We start from the raw sequence: 24,258 nt of genomic DNA, 5'->3' as shown, positions 1-24,258 counted from the left end.
GACGTTATAAATATATAACACCATAATATCAGAAAGAGGTTAACAATCGTTATAGTCGATTTTAAGTACAAAGGCAGAGTTTGAAAAACAAAACGAAGTGAGTGAGGACTTGCATAGATGTCGAAGTAACTGCTAGTGGACGTAAGCCGCAATCGAAGACGAGAGTACTTTCCTGAACACTGACAGAGCACTGACTACAGTCGGTTTGACAAACCTTGGCGGTAAACCAAAAAGAATTTACAGTAATAGTTTGGAGAACCGGTAGTCCCACACACTGTCTTGATATATACAAAGTTTCATCAAAAGAGAGCAGTGTGTTCATTTTGACCAATCAGAAGCCTCCGTGTGGTCGTTATGACAATCAAAACCGATGCGGTTTAATTCGCAGTCCCCTAATACTCATATATACACATTTCATGGAAAAAGAATACCTAATTTTCATCCTATCAGAAATATCTTAGTGGTTCCTTTGACAACGGAACCCATGTGGTTGAATTTACTCCCCTAACATTGAACAAAGACATACCAGGTTTTTTTTCAAAATCGATCAATCAGTGTTAAATTTGCGGTCCCCTTATACCCCTCTATACAAATTTTCCTAACAATCCGAGTCTTGGCTATCTTGGCTGACCAATCTGGAAATAAAAGGTCCATTGTACAAATCCTGTCCATAATGAACGCTTGTGTCAATGCGCTGGATAAAATTACGGCGGAAGTAGAAGAATAAGAAACGGAGTAAACACAATATGTCCCCATCTTCGTTTGGATACTTAACTAAAGCCGACAGAACACAAAAGAGTACAGTCGGTATGACGAAAATTATCAATAGGCGGAGTCATTCAGGGGGTAGAGCAGTAACGTTCCTTACAACAACATAAACAGAAATGAGAAAGGAGCATACTAGTCTTAAAATAATAATAATTGTAATGCAAGCAATAGTTTAGATTGCTATATTCTGCATTTACATTCACTTACGTTTAATATTTAATATCACCATTATGTACATGGTATCCATCACTCTCAATGTGTTATGCTGCGTTTTTATTCTATCTGTTGAAATGCATCCTATAGTATTTCTACCAAAGCGGTATTTAGCAAAAAAGAAGAATTTGATAAAAATGGGAATTGTTGATTGGCTTGTAATGAAAAGCTAAACTGCAAGTTTGACGCAGATCAAAAGCAGGCCTGTTGATTGGCTTGTGATCCAAATGTGGTTTATTGTTTGCTAATCAATCAAAAGAAAAGCTGTTGTGATAGAAAGATCTGATCATCTTCAAAAATGCATCAAAGAAGCTCATCGTAAATATGAGTAAAATATATCATATATCCCATGGGTATGTGAACAGGTATAACACAATAGCTGTAGATATTTCAGCATTATTCTTATCTCAGCGTTTTTTTTGCGCTAAATAATTGCGCTTAATTATTACTGCGCTAAGGTCAACACATTATTTGATATGAGTGAGCCAATTCAACAATTAAACATTCCACTAAACTTACATAACGCGCACATAATTGAGTGTGCAAAAATATGCACTTTCACCACATCTGGATTAAATTTCATTAAAGAAAGATTTATGTTGACCATACACCAATATAAAAAAAAAAAAACATGTTATGTCCCTCAACTACTTTAATATGACACAAACGACATGAGAAATGAATTCAACAAACAATGCAAATGAGAACAATTCTGATTGCTGCTTGGTAAATATCGAATTGTTAGTAATACATCAAATATGAATATCCACCTCCGTCATACACTGAACGCCGGTGAAATAGCCTACTCAGCAGGAAAATTCTATGTGATATCTGGACGAGCTTGCTTGTAGGCCTCCTCTGTCGACAAGCGGTTCATCACGTATTCATATTCCTTCAGTTTTGGTAGCACGATGGCAACGTAGCCTTCAGTATGGGGCTGAAAGTAAAATAAGGAAAAGTAATTCATTTTTTTACTTATATAATTAAGATTTAAGTAAATTAATGTTAACATCCGTTTACCCTTTTTGTAAAAGTAGTATTTAAAAAAGAAAACGGATATTGAAAATTCAATAGTCTAGATGAATACAATAAACAAGAGGCCCATGGGCCTTAACGGTCACCTGAGATTTGGAATATTTCAGTTAATTTAATTGACCCTTTTGGCCCCGCCCATTAGCCCCTAGGGGTCAGTCAGGGCCAACATGTGTATACCATTAAGCTGTCATCCAATGCTGGTAATATTAACAAAGTTAGAATTAATTCCAATAGAAATCAAACAAATTATAGTCAAAAATGTGATTTCCCAATCTAAACTATCGTAAAATTTACCCCCTCCCCAGGGGCATCCCATCCCATCAGCCCCTGGGGGTCAGTCAGGGCCAACGTGTGCATGTCATCAAACTGTCATCTCATGCTGATAACGTTAACCAAATTAGAATGAATTCTAATAGAAATAAAACAAGAGGCCCAGGGGCCTTAACGGTCATCTGACTCTAAATTAAAACCCTTATATTATTGTAGTATGTATTCACTGTAGCAAGTATATAGTGGCACTGTTGGCCATGGTGGCCATCTTGGATTTCTGACCGACCCAATAAATAACAACACTTGGTCTGGACCATCTAAGGATAATTTAGAGCTGAATTCCATCGGTGGAATTTGAGAAGAAGTTTGAAATAGGTGTTGTTCAGAAAAACCATGATTGCGCAATCATGTTACAAAATGGCCGCCATTGCTGCCATGTCAAAGTTTTCACGAGGCCGAAAAAATAACAACACTTTATTGGCCCTCCATCCTGAACATCCTCACCAATTTCCAGCTCAATGGCACAAATGGAACTGGAGAAGAAGTTTAAAATGTGTTTTTCAAGATGGCGGATATGGCGGCCATCTTGGATTTCAGACCAATCTAAGAAATAACAACACTTGGCCGGGATCATCTCAGGAACATTTCAGGCAAGTTTCAGCCCAACAGCACAGGTGAAACTTGAGAAAAAGTTTAAAATCTGTTTTTCAAGATGGTGGTTATGGCGGCCATCTTGGATTTCGGACAGACCCGAAAAATAACACCACTTGGTCGGGATCATCTCAGGATCATTTCAGGCAAGTTTCAGCTCAATAGCACTGGTGTCACTTGAGAAGAAGTTTAAAATGTGTTTTTCAAGATGGCGGCCATCTTGGATTTTGAATCAGCCCGAAAAATAACAACACTTGGTGGGGATCATCTCAGGATCATTTCTGGCAAGTTTCAGCCAAACAGCACTATTGGAACTTGAGAAGAAGTTTAAAATGTGTTTTTCAAAATGGCGGCTATGGCGGCCATCTTGGATTTCAGACCCACCCGAAAAATAACAACACTTGGTCGGGATCATCTCAGGATCATTTCAGGCAAGTTTCAGTTCAATAGCACTGGTGGAACTTGAGAAGAAGTTTAAAATGTGTTTTTCAAAATTTACAATTTTGGTTGACCTTTAGCCATACAAGTTTCCTGCCATTGAATTTGGTTTAGGGGTTTTGGAGAAGAAGTCGAAAATTTAAATTGTTTACGCACGCACGACGCACGTCGCACGACGGACGACGCGCGACGACGGACAAAAGGCGATCATAATAGGTCACTTGAGACTTTGTTTCAGGTGACCTAAAAATGATTTTAAAGGCAAATGAAGTCAAATGGGTATGTACGATCACCACTGCTATCATCTCTTGAGGAGTTGATGCTTTATATCATCGGCGTATGTAGGATGCGTGTATTATAATAAGATTATGTACAATGTAATATAAATTCGGCAGTGCATCTTTTTTATGTACCTTAATTTCGACACGGGTTAAATAGCTCGAGTTTTATGTACATTTGAAACACACACTTGGCGAAAATTAATCGTTAGGTGTTCACGTGTTCTTCGAAATATAAACATGTAGCTATATTATAATCAATTATTTGCTGTACAATTAAATGTCGTCTGTAAATTGTAAATTCCGAAATACTATCCATTTCTATGGTTAATATTTCGGAGTCGGACCTAGTTTCTAAAATTCTGCAGTAAACACTTCTGTACATTTGTTTGTGTATATGAATATTCGTTAAGTATTTATTTTCGCGTTATATTTTATAACCGCGAATACAGAGAAATTAAAACCACCGCGAATAATATCAACTATACAGTAACGGATTTCCTCAAAATATTTCGTTGTTTAGACATTCAGGAAATCTCCCGTTAATGAATTATATGCTCCTAATATGTTTCCTGGTTATCGGGTGACAGCATTTACAAGATTTCGCTCTAACAGAGTGTCCATATGATAAAGTACATGAGGCGAACATGTTGTCCTACATCCGTGCCAGTTGGAAATCTTCACAACCAAACGTCTGCCAGAAGGTTATCACAACCCCGAAACCAAGGCCAGTAATAATCAAATAATTTCATTTAAACTAACACCACTTCCGTGTATAATCGCCACATGCCTGACCTACATCGCCTTGATATATCTAATTCAGTACAAATTAGGATCCCCGGTATGCTACGGATCCATCAATAAACATGAAAATATAACAATAAATAGAGGTTTAAGAAAGGTATATATGCAAATAAATACTTACCTAAAGATACCCAAAGATACATATTTTGAACAGGTTCTGTAAGATTTCGTATTCGGCAAAGGTTGTTATTGTCAATGAGTTTTGAGTTTTGTTATTTCCGAAGCTCAAAAGTAAAAAAGTATATTAAAAGTGTGTTTCACAGTTTCAGAATATCCGAGACAAACATGTCATTGTTAGTGCTTTTTATTCCATATCATTGATTTATCTACATATATTTGTTTATTTACTTACTTTTTTTTCTAATCTGCAGAGAAACAAATATATTAGTGTCTATATAAAACCTGATCGAATTCGTGTCGTTTAAAAGATTTTACACATTAAGTGAAAAGATCGATTTTAATAGAACACTTTTAAGGACTGCATATAGCGTCTCAAGATAATCTAGCGCTTCAGCTCGGTGAAGAATAACAGACATTCCACCAGGACTTGACATGATTATACCAAGCACCTTGTATCTAATGGTGCGGAAAACGGTAGCACGTCACAACCCATTGCCCCGCTCAACCACCATGTGCCTGTTGTCTTTCCCTCTGATTTGCTGTCGCCGCGATATATATAACTATATATGTTGCTTTTGCGCGGATGTTATGGTATAAATTGTCTCACTATGCCAATAATTATAGCCTATAAAACTGATTTGGGAGACCTTCTTATCTACTTAATTAAATCTATGAACATATTTATCATTATCTACTTAATTAAATCTATGAACATATTTATCAAACTTATAATTATAATTAACAAAAAGCTAAGTGAGTTACTTAGTTTATTTGCTTTCCCTGGATGCTAAGCATTCCATATCTTGAAAACCAGCGGCATATATATATATATATGCAAAAATTCCATGGTATCAAAAGTCCTTGTCTGTCTGTTATAGATAAGACGAATAATAATCGATTTTCAATTCGACACGATGAACTATCGTGTTATCTTTCTACTTATCTCGACACGAGTTCTAGGCAGCTTACAGATGGTATCAAACCTGCTAATTGCAGTAATCATTATTTTATTTATAGACGGCTATTTACCAAACAGCTGATTCTACAGTGGAACATGTAGATCTTCGTCGAACGCAATACACAGAAGCACGCGTTAGACAGCCCTATGACATCGATAACCTCTTCACCTTCTAATCTTCATTCCGAAACAGCATGACACGATACATTCGCAGCTCTATCATTTGCGTGCTTTTCTTGGCCACTATTTCGCATGTGTCGGAGGGTATCTCCTTAACCTCTTACAGGTGTGTGTAACTTCAATTCGCACTCCATAAATTTGATAGGAAAATACCTTTAACTCCGAACATACAACAGGCATCAACATCAATGAGAAAATACGCATTTCCTTCGCACAGCATCGTTACAAATGGTTCTCGTCAAAGGCATTTATAAAAGCCAGTAATTACGTTATCTTTGAAAGCGATTAGATGTGATGAATCTCTCGTCGACTCAAATCTAAATAACGAACGGTGAACCTTAAGTGGATCACGGCATGATGACATTTGTTAGCACACAGTGGAATTTAACGACTTCAAATTAGAAATCCCGGCAAGACAACGCATCATTTCAAAATCACAGAACGTTTGCATGGCAACAGAATTAGCTGTTCTGAACGAGAGAGTGCAGTAGTACTATTAATACATATAACATGTGCGTCAAACGCAAAGAGGTCACATAGACCAATAATAACACAATTTTGATTCCTACATAAATGACATCATATAGAGAGTGTGATAATCTCGTCATTAAATTTCAATATTATATAAACGTTGTTTTCAGTAGTTAGAAAGGATGCATTGCTTCCGTTTTGAATTCATTTCAGATGCAATATTGATTTCTTACAAATTTATTTTTAGGATTAAGGAAACAGCTTTTCTGCTAGGTAATGCTTAGAGGACAAAAGCATTTTGCCGAAGAGTAGGTCATGGAGATATTTATCAGAAAATAGCTGAGAGTTTGCTCACTGTATAAAATTCCTCAATCAAGACCAAATTTATGAAATATACGATTTTCGTGCCAAAAATATCATGAACATTTGTTAAGAATGTATGATATCACAAACTATACAATGATATTCGAGAAGTTTGTGTAAATGCCATATACCAGTAACTAATTGAATTATAAAAAAAAAATTAAAAAAAAAAAGATTTCCGTGCCAAAATAAAGTATTTACATTTGTTGCGGATGTATGGCATAATAAACCGTACAATGACATCAAATAAGTTGTGTGAATTGCATGTATCATTAACTAACCCAGTGCTTCACAAGTTTAAATTTGACTGACACCTACAATAGCAGCTAGAAATCTAAAACGGACATTATAATTGTGATAGCATATGACTACCAATCTTAATGATAGCGACACACCCAATCAAACTTCTCTCGCTCTCTCCTCCCTCCATAACGAATATAAGCTGGCAGACTTCTTCGCAACCGCTGAATAGTACATTTAGACCACGAGCACTTTAATAGAACGGTTATTGACCTTATTATCTCATTAACTAAGCTATCTACTAAACGTGATGTATCGGATTCCTACACTTGTTATAATGGGGCTGTTACGTGATTCCTTTCTTGTTAAGTTATGTACTTCAATTAATAAACACCGGGTTAAACGATCGAAAGGTTGCACGTGTTGTATGGTTTTATGGAGTTATGCATGTAAATTTTAATAGTTATATACTGTACTGTATACGGACTTTTCTGGCGAACTTAAATTTTAACGCATTACCAAAATTTTAACAACTTAGCGCATTGATGAATTCGCGTACCAATATTATATACCATAGAAATAAGTGTAATTAGCACAATCATGATTTATCGCAAAGCGTCACGCATGAAAAGTCTTAAATTGATATTATGTGAATATGATTATTGATACGTTATACTTGAAGTTAAATAATATATGTGTTAATTAACTCATAATTGTTTCTGTAAGTGAGGTATGTGTGTTGTTGTGTCTGAATTCAGTAATTAAGATAAGCGAATGGCGAAGGGGTGTCCTCTTGCATCCATGAGGACAGTTTTTTCTTACTATTATCATTATGATTTGCTAAATATTTTGTCTTATTATATATTAATAATAATAATGCTACCGCTGAAGTCTGTACATTTACAGTACACCATGTTTATAACTCGAACGCTGTCTATCATAGCTAGTCAGAACGGGTTTTAACTTTCCTAGTTAATACATTAATATATTGTCTCCAAAGAAAATAGACTTAATACAAATACAACCAACATTTACAATATATATTTGTCAGTTGATGGCCAGTGGTATCAGATGCATGAATAAAGAACACCGTCGACGACTGGGTCAAGACATTCAAAGCTAATGTGAATTTAGAAGTAGTTATAGCATTCTTCTGAACTTAGCAAAGATATCAAGTAGCAACACAATATAACGGGGAAAATAGGGAACATGGGTGATAACATTTGAAACAGTACACTGTTCGCCAGCATAAAGGTAAATAACACATAGTCATTTGTTTACGTAAGAGACAATGGGATTATCAGTCGTGATTTAGGAACTATCCCACTGTTGCAGGGAAACATCATTGATGATTATAAATTTAAATTTAACATCTAACTGAATTTCTGGTCCGACTTTTTCATCTTATGGAGATTCATAGTGTATGATTTTGAACAAAAAAAAAGTAACTGAAGTCTTTCCCTAACCGGCAACTCAGATTTAGTTAAAAAATAATTCACTATTCTGGTGCAAAATATTACTAAAATCGGTTCTGGTTTTTCTTTAAGATAAAGTCGAAAATGTCATCTGTTCTAACTATGAACTATGAAAGACGCACGACGGCGATGTTATGCCAAAATATTACTATATCACAAATTCTAAAACCTACCGCCGGGATTTCCAGTTATCTAACTATGATATGTTAGGATCCTTTCCTGATATATATTTTTAGATTTTGTTCCCTTATACATCCGTAACATTGTGAATATGATAGCACCCTGTCAACCCACGCGTTCTGATGATATTTCTTTGTAATTGTTTGTTTAACATCGTTCACCTGTCGACAGGACTTGGGTAATGTATATAACAGTTTCAGTCGCTACACAAACCACCAGCCAAATAGATAATGAAGTGCTACCTGTTTGAATGGGGGGATCTTGAGAAGTATAGTAATCGTTACTTTGATGATGGTTCCCATTTTGCACAGTTAGCTAAAATTACAAGTACGTTTAGTTACGCTGAGGTTATTTGATATCGGATCTCTTCTGACCTGTTAAGCCAATTTTGAAATACATATTTTATTACATAATAACTTCAGAGCAATATGAAAAAAAACTTAAAGCAATAGTAGATTCACATTAGCTTAAACACGGGATTACATATAGGTCTTAAGATGCTTACATCACCTAAATTAATTCAGATTGATGTATTTAAAATGTTCTTTTATCATAAACGAGGTCTGTTTGGTGATTCTTTCATGTATTTTTTTCTCAACGTCAAGTTCATACTTCAAACGCGTTCGTATACATACGGCATAAACCAACTACAGCATTTATGGTTTTGCGTAACAAGAAAACAAGATGCGCGGTGACACGGCACGAATGTGGGAAATCCATGGAATGCAGAAAGAGCATCGCCAAAGTCAACAGTAAACACTGCTAATGTCGAGGAAGCGAGAGAACGGCGTTAAACTCGCCAGGCTTCACGTTTAGTCTTCATCAATGTCAATTCCGACAGCTGATACGGGGTGTGAAAGGACTTAGTGTCAATGAGTAAATTATCAGCAAAGCTTTAGTGATAGCTCGCATTCATATAGCTATTGACATTTAACACTAGAAGTGAAAATATGTTTTATTTGTTTATTTATTTTAGACACTCGTAAAGAAATGGGCGGGTTTTTTACGAAATGAACATGGAGTACGATCATTCTCTGAATTCACATATTCTATTTCTATATCAGAATCCATTAACGCCACTGTTCGGTAACTGGGGAATCACTCTAACCCCAATTTTCCTGACACCACTAAAGACATTTTTTCTACAAGCTGAACGTTAACATGCATTACGGTCATTCTTAATCAAAGCACGCGCATATCTGACGAAGCTACCGAGCTCTGACAATAATTGGTTTGGAATCACATCCATCAGGAGATGGGAGCAGAATAAATCAGTCCGTTTTCCCACGTTTGATTAGATTTTTTTTTTAAATCAGCTGGGTTTATCACCTCTTTGACATGGCATTTTTTAAGAGAGGTCGAATTTTAATCTTTATCGGCCATCTTCCATGACCAAAGATGCACTAATATGAATGGTTTGGTCCCCGCCTCGTGACTCTTTGGCATGGGGCTGAATGTTGTTATAAAATAATATTTTTCACATAAAAGTTCTAAAGATGTTTATTCAAAACTGTAAATTTTATAACACAATCTCAATCTGACCCTCCAACAGGGGCTCAGGGGCGGGGCGCTAAATAATTCATTTGACTAAGATTTAAAATAAATATCACAACACCCACATATCCTAGAAATAAATGATCCTCATATACCAATACAAGGCACTCTATTATCGTTCCTTTAGATGATTAATAACAAACAAACAAAATAATCAAAAATAATCACAGAATGGTTGTTTGCTACTGTATAATATAAAAGACTCGAGTGTAATTTCTTTCTTGGTTATTTCGTGGGTACAAACGTTCGTGCCCAGCCTAACAGCGAAATATATTATACACAACGAATGTCCATGTTATACCGTATTTGTGATTGGATACAGGTGCCAATGCTTCGCTGTCACGTCACAAATGAAAGGGGTAGGGAGTATTACTATTTTAGATTTGATATCGCACAGAAAAAAAAAATTGTCATAAACATTCCAAAACAAACCAGACTATCCGATCAACATATTCTTACATTTCTTTCAGTTCAGTTCGCTGGGGACTTGTATCCCATGAAATGGAACCTAATTTGGCCTCAAATTTGCGTATAATTCGATCCGCGATGACGTAGGTAGTGAATTCATGTAACATGTTATACGAAGGAAGGAAGGAAGGAAGGGCATTGTTGCTATTCTATTGTACTTTAAAACATTTTATGTATCAATTATGGACAGCATCGAGCCGATTATTTTATGTTCAGAAATCACGTGAGGTAGTTTATGTGTACAAGTTGAATGTGCATAGTTTGTATCCAATTATAAACGAAAACATTCACTTATGAAATTCAAATGTTATATTGACCTATATAAGCCACACGAGTCCATTTTTCCCCGGTTATGAAAGTCCAATTCATTAAAGTACTGTAAATGTACATGTTTCAGTGTGTTTTCCAAACATTTCACAATGGAATGATTGTGCTAGAATATAAATTGGCTACTTCTATAGTAAATTGAAGAATGAGAAAAGCATCATTACGCTAAACTTAATTGATTATAAAATAGTATAACTTGTGTAGCAATATAACTACTGTAAACTAGTATAACTAGTGTAGCAGTAATCTTATTTAGCGATTTTCACGCTGAAAGAATTCCACTAATTATTAATTGAGCTAATTATACAATAATTTTGGGTACGCTAACTAAACATTGCGCTAACGTGTTTTAAATCGGTTTTGCGCTTCAATTGCATACGCTAAAATAGGTATGTCTACAACAGTATATACCATCCCGTAGCTTACCTTTTCCGTCAACAAACTAGGACAATGCACTAGATTTTCGTTGATCTCAATTAGCTGCGCTGGTAGACCAGCAGGAAAAACGTAGTTTTCGCCGTCTTCACATTCGATTTTACACAGTTCCGAGGCGGATTTTAGCCACTGCGCTCCCTGAATGAAAAGAAACATCCGTAGATATATATATGTACATTCATAGTGTTTATAATCGTTTTCGTAGTTAGTTGTGCATTTTTCGAGTTGTTTGAATTATGTTTATATTGATACTTTCAAGGGGTTCATTCTTTCGCTTATTTTTGCAGAGATAAAACGGCAAAAAAGCAGTGCGTGTACCAGGTACTGTGAAGCTATCTTTAACAGTTATGGACTTATGCTTTAAAAACGGTAATATTTAGATTTCTAACAATTTGTTTCCATGGTTAAAGGAATGTTAAGGAAAATGATGAAAACTACTCGACACGACTACTCGAGCAATGCATGTAAAATGTTTCATATCCTTGACAGTTTTGGAATCATTCAAGGACGTAAGGCCTGACGCAAGGACGGAACCCAATTTCATAGCCCTTACCCCCTATAAATACGTTTCGCGGAGGATAAAAATAGGGATATAAAACAAACTTTTGCAATAGTCTCCAGTGATTCTTTCATGTTGAACAAAACTCAAAATCGTATACACCATTGACAATATGCTGCGAAATAGGGTGTCTTGCACAGAAATAGTCCTTCAAGGAGGAAAGCCGTGATATAATTACTACAATGCCATGTCCACAATAAGCTCTCAAAAATAGACAGAGATGAAGAAGAGGATATCGTTGATATTTGGACTCTGAAACACTGTACACCTGGGTCATATTGGGATCAATTGAAAAATATGGTCTGTCTTATCAACAAATTGGCCTTCTGGATAAAACAGGAATTGTTTTCATTTCCTTCGATTATCACATGGTCGAAGCAAGCCCAGTGTTAATGAAAACAAGGAATAGCCGCGTATATCAAGTAGAAATTCACAGCACATTAGTTTTGTCTTTATATAATACTACGGCAGTCTTTGATTGCAGGATAACAGTATAATGTAGACGTTTTTCCGTAACTGTCTATAATTGGTTAACATCTCAGTTACAAAGTGTCCATAATGCACTGACCTTAATTAGTTTGACCTATGACGCACATGGGCGTGACATTAATCAATCGCATTAACCAATGGCTGAAGATATAACTGATTTTGTTATAAGGTTAAGTGGTAATAATAACTAACAAGACAAAAAGTCTAGGTATACTAGTTGATCCTTCTATATAAAAGTAAGTCCAGAGAAAGAAGTGAAACTGATATGTCTACTCTGTCTATAATCAAACAATGAATATACGCGACAGATTTACGGCGCCACTTTTGAAGGTGATACTGATATGTCTTCATGATGCTGCTTAATTCACTGGTGATGTTGATCTGTAATGATAATTACTTCACTAGCTAATTACAGTAAGTCCACAGGAATATATATATCTCTGACAGTTGTAAATAAGGGCACTGGCGATGTTGATCTGTGTATCTAATAATAATTAGTTCACTAGCTAATTACAGTTAGCCCAGAGGAACAGATATATCTGCAACAGTTGTAATAGGGGCACTGGCGATGTTGATATGTGTATCTAATAATAATTAGTTAACTAGCACTATAGAATTGGTTGACTAATCAATTCTGCTTACAATCAAAATGTAAGTTACTATGCGACGGTCTATAGCGATATCTTTGAAATTGATATGCGTACATATATATAATAGTCAAGTGGCAAATTACAGTAAGTCTAGACGATCTTGTGAAGTAGATATGCCTATTCTGAACATAATCAATTTGAAAATATGTGACAATTAGTCTATTGGTACTAGTGGCATTGATTTGTCGAAATAGAGTCACTCTGAAATTTTCTGAGTTAACGCCGTTGCTCCTTCTAAGGTCATATGGAAACATGTACATGTACCTCAGGAGAAACCACCAAAAGGAAAGAAAAGACATGATAGAAAGAAAACTATTAAAAACTGGCAATAACGGCCACTCCAGGGAAAGCGACAGGTAATATTGATAGGTGTCCTACTACAGAGGTTTCATATAGAGGTACGAATTGTTACCTCGGGAACTGAGACCTAGGGTCTATATATACAGTTTTTTGTTACATTGAAGTTGTATTTACGGAAGAATCGACTGTGTATCTGTGTTGTGAGTAGGTACATCAGATTGTTTCAATGTCCACTAGAAAATCATTTATCTATTGGGGTTAACCCATTTATCCTTTAATTTGAATATCCAATGCGATAACATAATACTTTTCTTTCAATTAGGGGATAGTACGTTGTTTTGAACGGCTATACTGACGAATAGAACATGAAATTTGGTTTGAACTCGAGACAGATTATGACGACGAGACCTAGAAAGACGAAGCAGCAGTAGCATGTCCCTAACATCACTCACGAGGCCAAGAAGGTGGAAACAGCTGTATCATGGCCCTAATTATCATCATTAACAAGTCGTCAAATGACGAAACAGCTATAGCATGTCCCAAACATCACTGACAAGTTGTAAAATGACGAAACGGCTGTATTATGTCCCAAACATCACTGACGAGTCCTAAAATGGCGGAACAATTGTGCTATGTCCCTTACATCACTGACAAGGCCTAGAAGGACGAAACAGCAGTACCACGTCCCTTGCATCACGGACAAGTCGTAAAATGACGAAACAGCTGTAGCATGTCCCAAACATCACGGACAAGTCGTAAAATGACAAAACAGCTGTATCATGTCCCAAACATCACTGACAAGTCGTAAAATGACAAAACAGCTGTATCATGTCCCAAACATCACTGACAAGTCGTAAAATGACAAAACAGCAGTATCATGTCCCTTAAGTCACTGACAAGTCGTAAAATGACGAAACAATTGTGTTATGACCCTAACATCACTGAGGAGGCCTAGAAGGACGCAACAGCAGTATCACGTCCCTTGCATCACGGACAAATCGTAAAATGACGAAACAGCTGTATCATGTCCCAAACATCACTAACAAGTCCTAAAAGGACTAAACAGCTGTATCATGTCCCTGACATCACTGACGAGGCCTAGAAGGACGAAACGACGTCTGTAACATGTCAAAAACATCACTGACAAGTCTTAGAAGGATGAAACAGCTGTTTTAATGTCCCAAACATCACTGACAAGTCCTAAAATGACAAAACAGCTGTATCATGTCCCAAATATCACTTACAAGTCCTAGAAGGACTAAACAGCTGTATCATATTTCTAACACCACTGACGAGGCCTAGAAGGACGAAACGACTCATAACATGTCCCAAACATCACTGACAAGTCCTAGAAGGATGAAACAGCTGCATCATGGTCCTAACATCACTGACAAGTCCTAGAAGGACAAAACAGCAGTATCATATCCCTAACATCACTTACAATGCGTAAAATGACGAACCAGCTGTATCCTATCCTTTATATCACTGACAGGTCCTATCAGGCCGAAACGACTGTAACGTGTCCTTAACATTACTGACAAGTTCTAGAAGGATGAACCAGCTGTTTTATGTTCCAAACATCACTGACAAGTCCTAAAATGACGAAACAATTGTATCATGGCCCTAACATCACTGACGAGGCCTAGAAGGACGAAACAGCTGTATTATGTCCCAGACATCATTGACAAGTCCTAAATTGACGAAACAATTGTATCATGGCCCTAACATCACTGACAAGTCCTAAAATGACGAAACAGCTGTATCTTATCCTTTACATCACTGACGAGTCCTATAAGGACGAAACGACTGTAACATGTACCTAACATCACTGACGAGGCATAGAAGGACGAAACAGCAGTATCATGTCCCTAACATCACTGACGAGATCTAGAAGCACGGAACAGTTGTATCAAGTCCAAAACATCACTGACAGGTCTTAGAAGAACGAAACGGCTTTAACTTGTCCCTAACATCACTGACAAGTCCTAGAAGGACGAAACAGCTTATCATGTCCCTAACATCATTGACGAGGTCTAGAAGGACGAACCAGCTGTACACTGTATCAAGTCCCAGACATCACTGACAAGTCCTAGAAGGATGAAACAGCTGTATAATGTCCCTAACATCACTGACATGTCCTAGAAGGACGAAACAGCTATAGCATGTCCGTAACATCGCTGACAAGTCGTGAAATGACGAAACAGCTGTATAATGTCCCTAACCCCACTGACAAGTGGTAAAATGACGAAACGGCTGTATCATGTCCCCTAACATCACTGACGAGGTCTAGAAACTGACATGTCAAACAACCTGGCTTGTCAAACCACCGGGCATGTCAAACCACCTGGCATGTCAAACCACCTGGCATGTCAAACCACCTGACATGTCGAACCACCTGACATGTCAAGCTACCTGGCATGACAAACCACCAGACATGTCAAACCACCTGGCACGTCAAACCATGTGACATGTCAAACAACCTGGCATGTCAAACCATGTGACATGTCAAACCACCTGACATGTCGAACTACATGGCATGTCAAACCACATGGCATGTCAAACCACCTGGTATGTCAAACCACCAGACATGTCAAACCACCTGGCACGTCAAACCATGTGACATGTCAAACCACCTGGCATGTCAAACCATGTGACATGTCAAACCACCTGACATGTCGAACTACCTGGCGTGTCAAACATCAGGGCATGGCAAACCACCTGACATGTCAAACCACCTGACATGTCGAACCACCTGGCATGTGAAACCACTTGACATGTCGAACCACCTGACATGTCAAACCACCTGGCATGTCAAACCACGTGGCATGTCAAACAACCTGGCATGTCAAACAACCTGGAATGTCAAACAACCTGGTGTGTCAAACAACCTGGCGTATCAAACAACCTGGCATGTCAAACAACCTGGTGTGTCAAACAACCTGGCGTGTCAAACCTCAGGGCATGGCAAACCACCTGGCATGTCAAACCACATGGCATGTCAAACCACCTGACATGTCGAACCACCTGACATGTCAAACCACCAGGCATGTCAAACAACCTGGCGTGTCAAACAACCTGGTGTGTCAAACAACCTTGTGTGTCAAACAACCTGGTGTGTCAAACAAACTGGTGTGTCAAACAACCTGGCGTGTCAAACCACAGGGCATGGCAAACCACCTGGCATGGAAAACTACATGGCGTATCAACTAAGAGAACTTATTTTTAGATTTTAGAGTACTGTGAAGTTGATATTCTTCTTATTCTAATTTTCACTGAATAAGCACTCTATTACTGAAAATGATCTGTGATTTTCTTTCTCTACAATCCAAATGTGATACCAAAAAGAAAGAATAGTGACCTCTAAACTATCGATAATTATACTATGAATGTTAAATAGTTTGTACTGAACAAATTTATGGAAGTGATGTCTCTGATAGAAATTCTAACTGGGAAAAAATAGTCCATCATTTACCAAATGTGTGTAATTCGTACAAAGATTGTGCAATATTGCATAATGTTATGTATGAGCTTATCAAAAACCACCCATGGGATGACACTGATGGCCACTATACATAAATTTCCATAAAAATCCCTTTGAAATATCATGCCAAACGGCCATTACTTCTAAAGGAACTTCAGAGGAATATGTTTCGACTTGATTAACAGCATCACCTAATGTAACAACAATGCCTGCCCTGTGGTTAAACCGTCGAATCAAAAAGCAACTGACACGCGACTAATGTCTCTATACCATGATACCAAACTTGTTAGCACAAAGGCTTGTCGTATTTCTTAAATATTCGTCTCAGTACCCCTTATTGGATTCAGAATCGGTGAAACACATGCAGCCTTGATGTAATAAAAAGATATGACATTAAATCAATGGCTTTATTATACCTTAAATGCTTTGTTTTAGCAATCTACATATACATGTACTAGGCTCATTGCAGATTTCATCTGGATGTTAATGCATCTACTATTCAAACATTTTGCTTATAAGCGAAATAATATGTTCATCTTTTTATTTCAGTTCTGTGCTTTCGTTCCTAGTATATCACTGACATGTCCTAGAATGACAAAACAAGAGGTCCAATGAGCTTGTATCACTCAACTGATTCTACAGAAACTTTGAGCTGATTACCACTTTATTCAAATAACAGAGTAGGTTAGGTTTATTCATGCCAACATTTTCTAGTACTCCATTCCACAATACCATTTGCCTAATATCAAGTCCTATTTGTCACTTTGGATCTTGAATGCATGTCAAGGTGATTCGTTTGAACAAATTAGTAGTCCTGCACCCCTGCATACTGCAGACCCAATATCAATTCCCTGTGTCACTTGGTAATTGAGAAGTATTTGGAAGATTTCAGCCTATTTGACCTCTGTGACCTTGCATATCAATCAAGGTCATTGACTGAATGTTAATTAAAGTCATTGAACGAATTTGGTAGCCCTTCACCCCAGCATGCTGTAGACCCAATATAAACTCCCTTGGCATCCTGGTTATTGAGAAGAAGTCACTTAAAAATGTCAGCCTATTTGACCATGTGACCTTGAATGTAGGTCAAGCTCATTCATTTGTACAAACTTGTAGTCCTTTACCCCAGTATACTGCAGGCCCAATACAAAATGGCTTTGTCTCTTGGTTATTGAGAAGAAGTTGTTTAAAGATTTTAGCCTATTTGACTCCTGTGACCATGAATGTAGGTTAAAGTCATTCATTTTAATTTTGGTAGCCCTTTTACCCCAGCATGCTACAGACTCAATCTCAAGTCCCTGGGTCTCTTGAAGATTGAGAAGAAGTAATTTAAGATTTTAGCCTAATTAACCCATTTGACCTTGAATTTAGGTCGGATGGATGACGGACGGCAGATGCCACACAATGGCATAAGCTCATTTGCTGGTAGGGGAGCTAGAAACTGTATGGTACAGTGTTACCTTCACTGTCAGGTATATACTTGTACTGTAATGATAATAATAATTTGTTTTATAAACCGCTATGTCACAGCAACATAGCAGTCTGAAAGCCGTTCACAAATTCTTATCTGTGGTCATCGGGCCTTTAGCAACCAGCCGATGTCTTTCTCAACTCCCTAGGGAGCCTACAGCTGCAGCTGCCATTTTGGCACTTACAACTCAAACAGGATATTTCTTGCACCGCCCTACCATGTACTCATTTACAGCTGACTCGATTGGAACACAAAGGAGTAAGTATCTTGTTCAAGGATACAACACAGTGCCTGTGCCAGGACTCGAACTAGCGACCCTTCAGTCACATAGCCCTATATCCTACCACTAGACCATCGTACCTGCACCATACTGTATTATGATAGTACTGTTTCTAAATTCATATTTGAATGTGTGTGTGCTGTTTAATTCCTGAAAGAAACTTGTCCCTTCTTAATACCTCAAAATCAAAGAACACCAGTAGCATGGTATTCGGTAGAGTGCCAGAAACAAAGAGTGGGTGAGAGGCATAGATTAAAACACTTCCCTTCCTCTTCCACTGACAGTACCGGTATTTAGATCTAGCTGACATTGATCAACACTCTATTACATCACAAAAGTAATGGGGCTATACTTACACAGGGAAATATATAATTCCTTATGAAAATCATATTGCAGATTACTACATCACACTCATTTGAATATTTTAACGAAGTGAATGTAGGTCACCTAAGTGTGATTTACAAACAAAAAAATATTGCCTTCTTTTGAGGGCACTCAAGAGGGAACAATACTCTTGCCTCCAGCTTGGATACTATGCCACTCTTGACATCACAATCAGACCATAATGACCTCGTACTATGCCATCCCTTGACAACACAATCAGACCATAATGACCTTGTACTATGCCATCCCTTGACAACACAATCAGACCATAATGACCTTGTACTATGCCATCCCTTGATAACACAATAAAACTGTAATGACTTTGTACTATGCCATCCCTTGACAACACAATCAGACCATAATGACCTAGTACTATACCATCCCTTGACAACACAATCAGACCATAGTTACCTCGTACTATGCCATCCCTTGACAACACAATCCGACCATAATGACCTCGTACTATGCCATCCTTTGACAACACAATCAGGCCATAGTGACCTCATACCAGCCATCCCTTGCTTATGACAACACAATCACTTAGAGACCTCACAAGAAGACAATAATGTATAAATGTATGGTTATATCTGTCCCTAGGCCTAGCTGTAGGTCCATCCGTCTTTTTTTCTTATTTGTGTACAGCCTTTTGGTGGAATTTTACAAGCATTGATATTTTTTTTTAAAAGCGTCACCATTGCTACAATATGATATTGTATAGGCTATGTATCAATTCTTTACGCCTTCTAACCTTGTGACACTGTCACAAGTTACAAAATCCACAAGTTTCCTAAATTCTGTTCCACCTACAAATGTACACATACATTCTGTATACTTCTTTTGAATTCACAGCGATATTTTCATGCTTTCAACAACAAGACATCAATATTTGGATTATTCATAAAATTCATTTTCACAGAAAACAAGTGTGTTTTTACATGATTGATAAATGTGTATTTCTTATCATTATTTTTTATAAATCAATTTCAAAAACACTTGCGTTTACAATTTTGTCAAAATCTTTAAATTCTCACTGCATTGTTGAATTTGCAATTGATTCCTTCTGCAATAAGCACAAAAATAACAGATTATAAAATAGCCTGATATAGAGTATAACTCCTCTGAAGTGTTTCTTTACCTTTTTGCCTTTGCCAGACACTTTGTTGTCCAGTCTGTTGGCTCCACTGACATCAAAGCTTACAGCAGTAACTTTCTTTTTCTTTGCCACAACAGGGTGACTGGGTGCCAGGGTTACTATACATATTCTGCAAAGAAACAACAATAGAAAATCCATGATTTGAAAAAGAACACCTCTTTTTAGAAACAGAGTGTCTGTATACAGTCTATGTATAACAGAGCGTATGATAAAATCTCTGCCTCTGTTAGAGATTGAACCCCGGACCTCTGGATTGCTGTCTTATGCTCAAATAAACAGATAAAGATAAGTTATCTCTAGCGAAGAGGTATACTGTGACTAGTATTTACCAGAATTACCAAGGGAAGAACTCGTCCTCGAGTTTTCAGAGGTTAAAGCGATGCTATTGGAAGCAACATTAAGTATTATTCCTGAGTCTCTAATTTGTTGACAATGAAACAGTACTCCGGATTCATTAAATTAAATCTCTGTCTCAGATAGGACCTTTGGCTTACTAATAACTCTTGACCAATCAAGCTAAAGAGAAGTTCTCAATAGCAGAGGTATATTGCAGCTAGCATACCAGGTTTATATATAGTTTAGAATGTAACATGCTGTCTCAGAGGTTATAGAACCAAAAATTGTTTTCTCAAACTCTAGTAACTCAAAGACTGCTTAACTCGAGTTAAAAATTCAGTTCGGACAGTTAAAATTCTATATAATATTATATGCGGTTACTTTGAATACTTAGGATATCTAAGTGTTTTCATGATCTAACTAACTTACGAGATAACTAGGTTTGATGTGTTGATTGAAAACAATATATAGAGTCTGGGGACAAAATCAGTATGTGCCAAACTGTCCAAATGGTTAACAGGCCATCCTTAAAAAAAATGATTTGCATGTGAATTTTCCAAAGTTTAATACGTTTTGTAGGTAAAAATTATCAAAGATTTACAAACAAATAATAACTAAAAAGCTCTGCAGCTCTATAACCAATGAGACTTGGAACAAGATCCCCATCACAATGAAAATATTATTACAACTATTTTGGTCTGTCTCTATAAGATTCATCATCTCAAAGACTAAACATACCTTACAGGAAATTTTGTTAATCTGTGTAAATTTCACGTACATATGAATATGTGTATATGATTTCAGGGTCAGAATCACAAAAATGCCTTAGAAACATATTTTCCCAATGATATGGTCAGTTCCCTTGGCTAATCATCATGATCAGAAAGCACATAAATATATTTATATATTTATAGTATGATGGAGATCATTTTTTTTTTTAATCTTATGTTATAACTCATCACAGACTGATATACATGCAGCATGATCCCATTTGTAATTTTCATGAACAGCAAGTACATGTATAAGATAACAGTGAACATGGTTGAAGTTTATCAGTTAAGTTTGATTTATAACACATATATACATGTACAGCATACCTACCTATTAGAGTGGGCCAGCACGCATACATCTTGGTCTTCAGTTTTACCTTTTGAAGGATAGATATAAGTTTAAAAATTACCAGGATAGTCAGGTGACATAAATCATACAAATATATATATTAGAATTTTTTTTTTTTTTGTGTTTGGTTTTCTTCCAAAACAAAGTCTGATCAATAGTAAAATCAACTAAATGTAATTATATATAATTTCCTTTGTAACTTAAAAACTTGACCAATGACATATAAGGATGGAAATTTCCAAACAAGCATAAAGTGAACTAAAACAAAAACAGTTTTGTCGGAACTAAGTTAACAAATAAGTTTGATTATTACATTTTTACCAGTGAAATATCAAAAATTATTCATTCTATAAAAGTGATATTTTTCACTAGTGAAAAATATCATATTTATCACTAGTGAAAAACATCACTTTTGCTGATTTGACCAATCAAATTAATGATGAGAAAATACCAAAATAATTGACCAATCAGAAAGCCCGACATATATCTCAGCACCTGGACAGGGGGAACTACATTTTTTGTTTACAAATTATCGCTGTAGGCCTAGTTAGCATACTGGGTAGGTTTTTCGTTGATAAAAAATGTAATAAACAGAATATCTAACAGTGTCTTCAGTAATACCAACTATTATTTAACTATTGATAGATTATAATTATTTATTTTTATAGTACTTTTTGAAGAAATTCAAAGTGATCACTGTCATGATCAATGACTACAGTCAATGGGAGGCAACTCCTATAATACAGGCTACAAAATAAATTCTGTTCTATATATATCATCCAAGACCTAAATTTGGACGCTTGAGAAGTAATGATATTGTACGTAAATAATTTATACAAACAATCAACATGTATGACACCAATATAATAAATGAGAATGATAACTGTTTGAAAGAAAGAACATATGGGGACAAAAATCAAAAAATCCCTGGGACAGTAAAAATACACAGGTCTCCACATGCGATAATTCCTTGCTCAAAGAAGCCAAGTTAAAAGACGCTCCGTAAGTTGAAAGATAGACACAGTTTTTGATACATCTTATTGATTATGTTATCCTACTTCCTTCATTCCAACGTAAAAGTAAGAAACAAGTCTGAACATATGATGTAACTCGACCCTGTTTGGGGGTTTGTACATGGAACTATTTTTAACTTCTGAAAAAAAAATATGTTCGGTTTTTTTTAATACACATCATATTATTCATTGTAAAAAACAAGTACTACATATACGCTGTTCTTATATTTCTGTCAATTCCTAGATTCCTGTGATATTAAAGTGTGATCATGTGTGTTAATACTTATGGCTGCCATTTCTTGGTTTTGATACAAAGTATATCACTGATTTGTGGAAATATGATAATAAATTGCAATGATTTGCAATTTCAGGAAATGTTTACTGTTTTATGAATGTAAATTTACCCCATATGCATGTCTATGACACGGGTCGAGAAGATGTAGTTTCTAGTCTAAAACTCGACCTGTAACAGCTGTAGAAAAGTGGGTGTCGCAAATCACGACACACTTATCATTTATTATAAGAATTTGATATTAAATCGTAGCATCAACTGTCAACAAATCGTGTAAGAGGCAAGATTAAATTTGCGTATTATATGCAATAATAATGCATGTTGGTGGTTTTCCATATAACCTAGTCAACACTATAGAGGTTTACAGTTCGAATGTAAGTACAATATACAGAAATAATGACAGTTTAACATCTAAGGAAACGCGTTGTATTACCTATTTTGTACTTTCGTGTGTAGTAACGATCTGTTACAGATAAACGTTCTTTTAGTTTCTCTTCGTTTTCCACGTTACCCTCCATGTCAGCCATCTTTAAAAGCTTGGTCCCTACTGCGTTTGTAGTGGACGAGGTGACTCCAAAGCATTATATTAACAAAGACTCAAAGAAATAATAAGAAAAAAAAGAGGTGAAAAATGTCCGGAAGAGTAAGTAGAAGTTTGGGTAGAAGGTTGGGTTTTACCTGTGGTTTAAAAAAAATGACCATACGTCTGAAAAATATGCTACAAACTAGGCCAATCATATATATTTGCCAGCGAAATACAGAAATGTATCAAACTAATAACTTATATTTCCACTGAAACGCTCGTAGCGAAGATAGATAACAGTACTGCAGTAAATAGGATGATTTTGCTGTAGGCCTATCATTATGAAATGGTAGACTAGCTTTTGACAAAATACTCACTTGACGTTAGCTTTTCAAGCACAGATTCTCCGATACCCGGTAGGCCTAATAGCAAAAACGCATTGCGTTGATCAGTCCTTTCAAAATGGCGCCGTCAAGTGACGTGGAGTAACGTACGTACGTTAGCATGAGATGACGTCATGAATTATGTTATAGATTCCCGGACTTTTTCACACTTAATTTTTTTTTCTATTTTTTTTAAGCATATAAAATTCATTAAAAGGAAAATTAAGTGGTTTTCCGTTGAATATAACCAGAGACTCTAATATTAGAGTCATATATTTCACTCTATGACAGACTATATCGATATTCTGTCATATGAGTGAAATATATGTTAACCATTTAATATCCTCTATATTTTAACAGGAAAGCGATTGTAGTGTGCCTCCACAGGCGATCAAACCCGCGACCCTCTGCTTACTGGTCCGCCGCTCTACCAAGTCAGCTAAAGGCAAATCCCCCATATAATACCCGACGCTAGAAGGCGACCGTATCACTTTGTACACTATTTACAATTGAAACCTGCTACACTATTCCCCACTTTTCAAACATGTTCGCCCCAGAACACACACTAATCCAGATTTTATCCCCAACGAAGCCTCT

The 24,258-nt window shown here is 36.5% G+C and overlaps 1 protein-coding gene across 1 annotated transcript; it reads right to left on the bottom strand.

Annotated features, from left to right (window-relative positions):
• Positions 1–1,618: 1,618 nt before the first annotated feature.
• LOC117343498 (protein Abitram-like) lies at positions 1,619–23,316 on the bottom strand. The gene is made up of 5 exons (XM_033905871.1): positions 23,189–23,316; positions 21,433–21,478; positions 19,978–20,104; positions 11,220–11,366; positions 1,619–1,918 (listed from the first exon to the last, which is right to left on the bottom strand). The coding sequence occupies exons 1-5, from the start codon at positions 23,280–23,282 to the stop codon at positions 1,802–1,804; spliced, it is 531 nt and encodes a 176-aa protein (XP_033761762.1). The 5' UTR covers positions 23,283–23,316; the 3' UTR covers positions 1,619–1,801.
• Between the last annotated feature and the right edge of the window lie 942 nt (positions 23,317–24,258).

Source organism: Pecten maximus, chromosome 15, assembly GCF_902652985.1.
Source record: "Pecten maximus chromosome 15, xPecMax1.1, whole genome shotgun sequence".
NCBI classification, from domain to species: domain Eukaryota; kingdom Metazoa; phylum Mollusca; class Bivalvia; order Pectinida; family Pectinidae; genus Pecten; species Pecten maximus.
The sequence above is the reverse complement of the archived record's forward strand: the minus strand, read 5'-3'. Positions and strand labels throughout refer to the sequence as shown.

Bases quoted from the DNA above. Each gene is read 5' to 3' on its own strand.
- LOC117343498 (XM_033905871.1), bottom strand. From the start codon at position 23,282: ATGGCTGACATGGAGGGTAACGTGGAAAACGAAGAGAAACTAAAAGAA. The intron at 21,479-23,188 runs GTAATACAACGC...ATCCTTCAAAAG, and splicing joins CACACGAAAGTACAAAATAG to GTAAAACTGAAGACCAAGAT. The intron at 20,105-21,432 runs GTAGGTATGCTG...GTTTCTTTGCAG, and splicing joins GTGCTGGCCCACTCTAATAG to AATATGTATAGTAACCCTGG.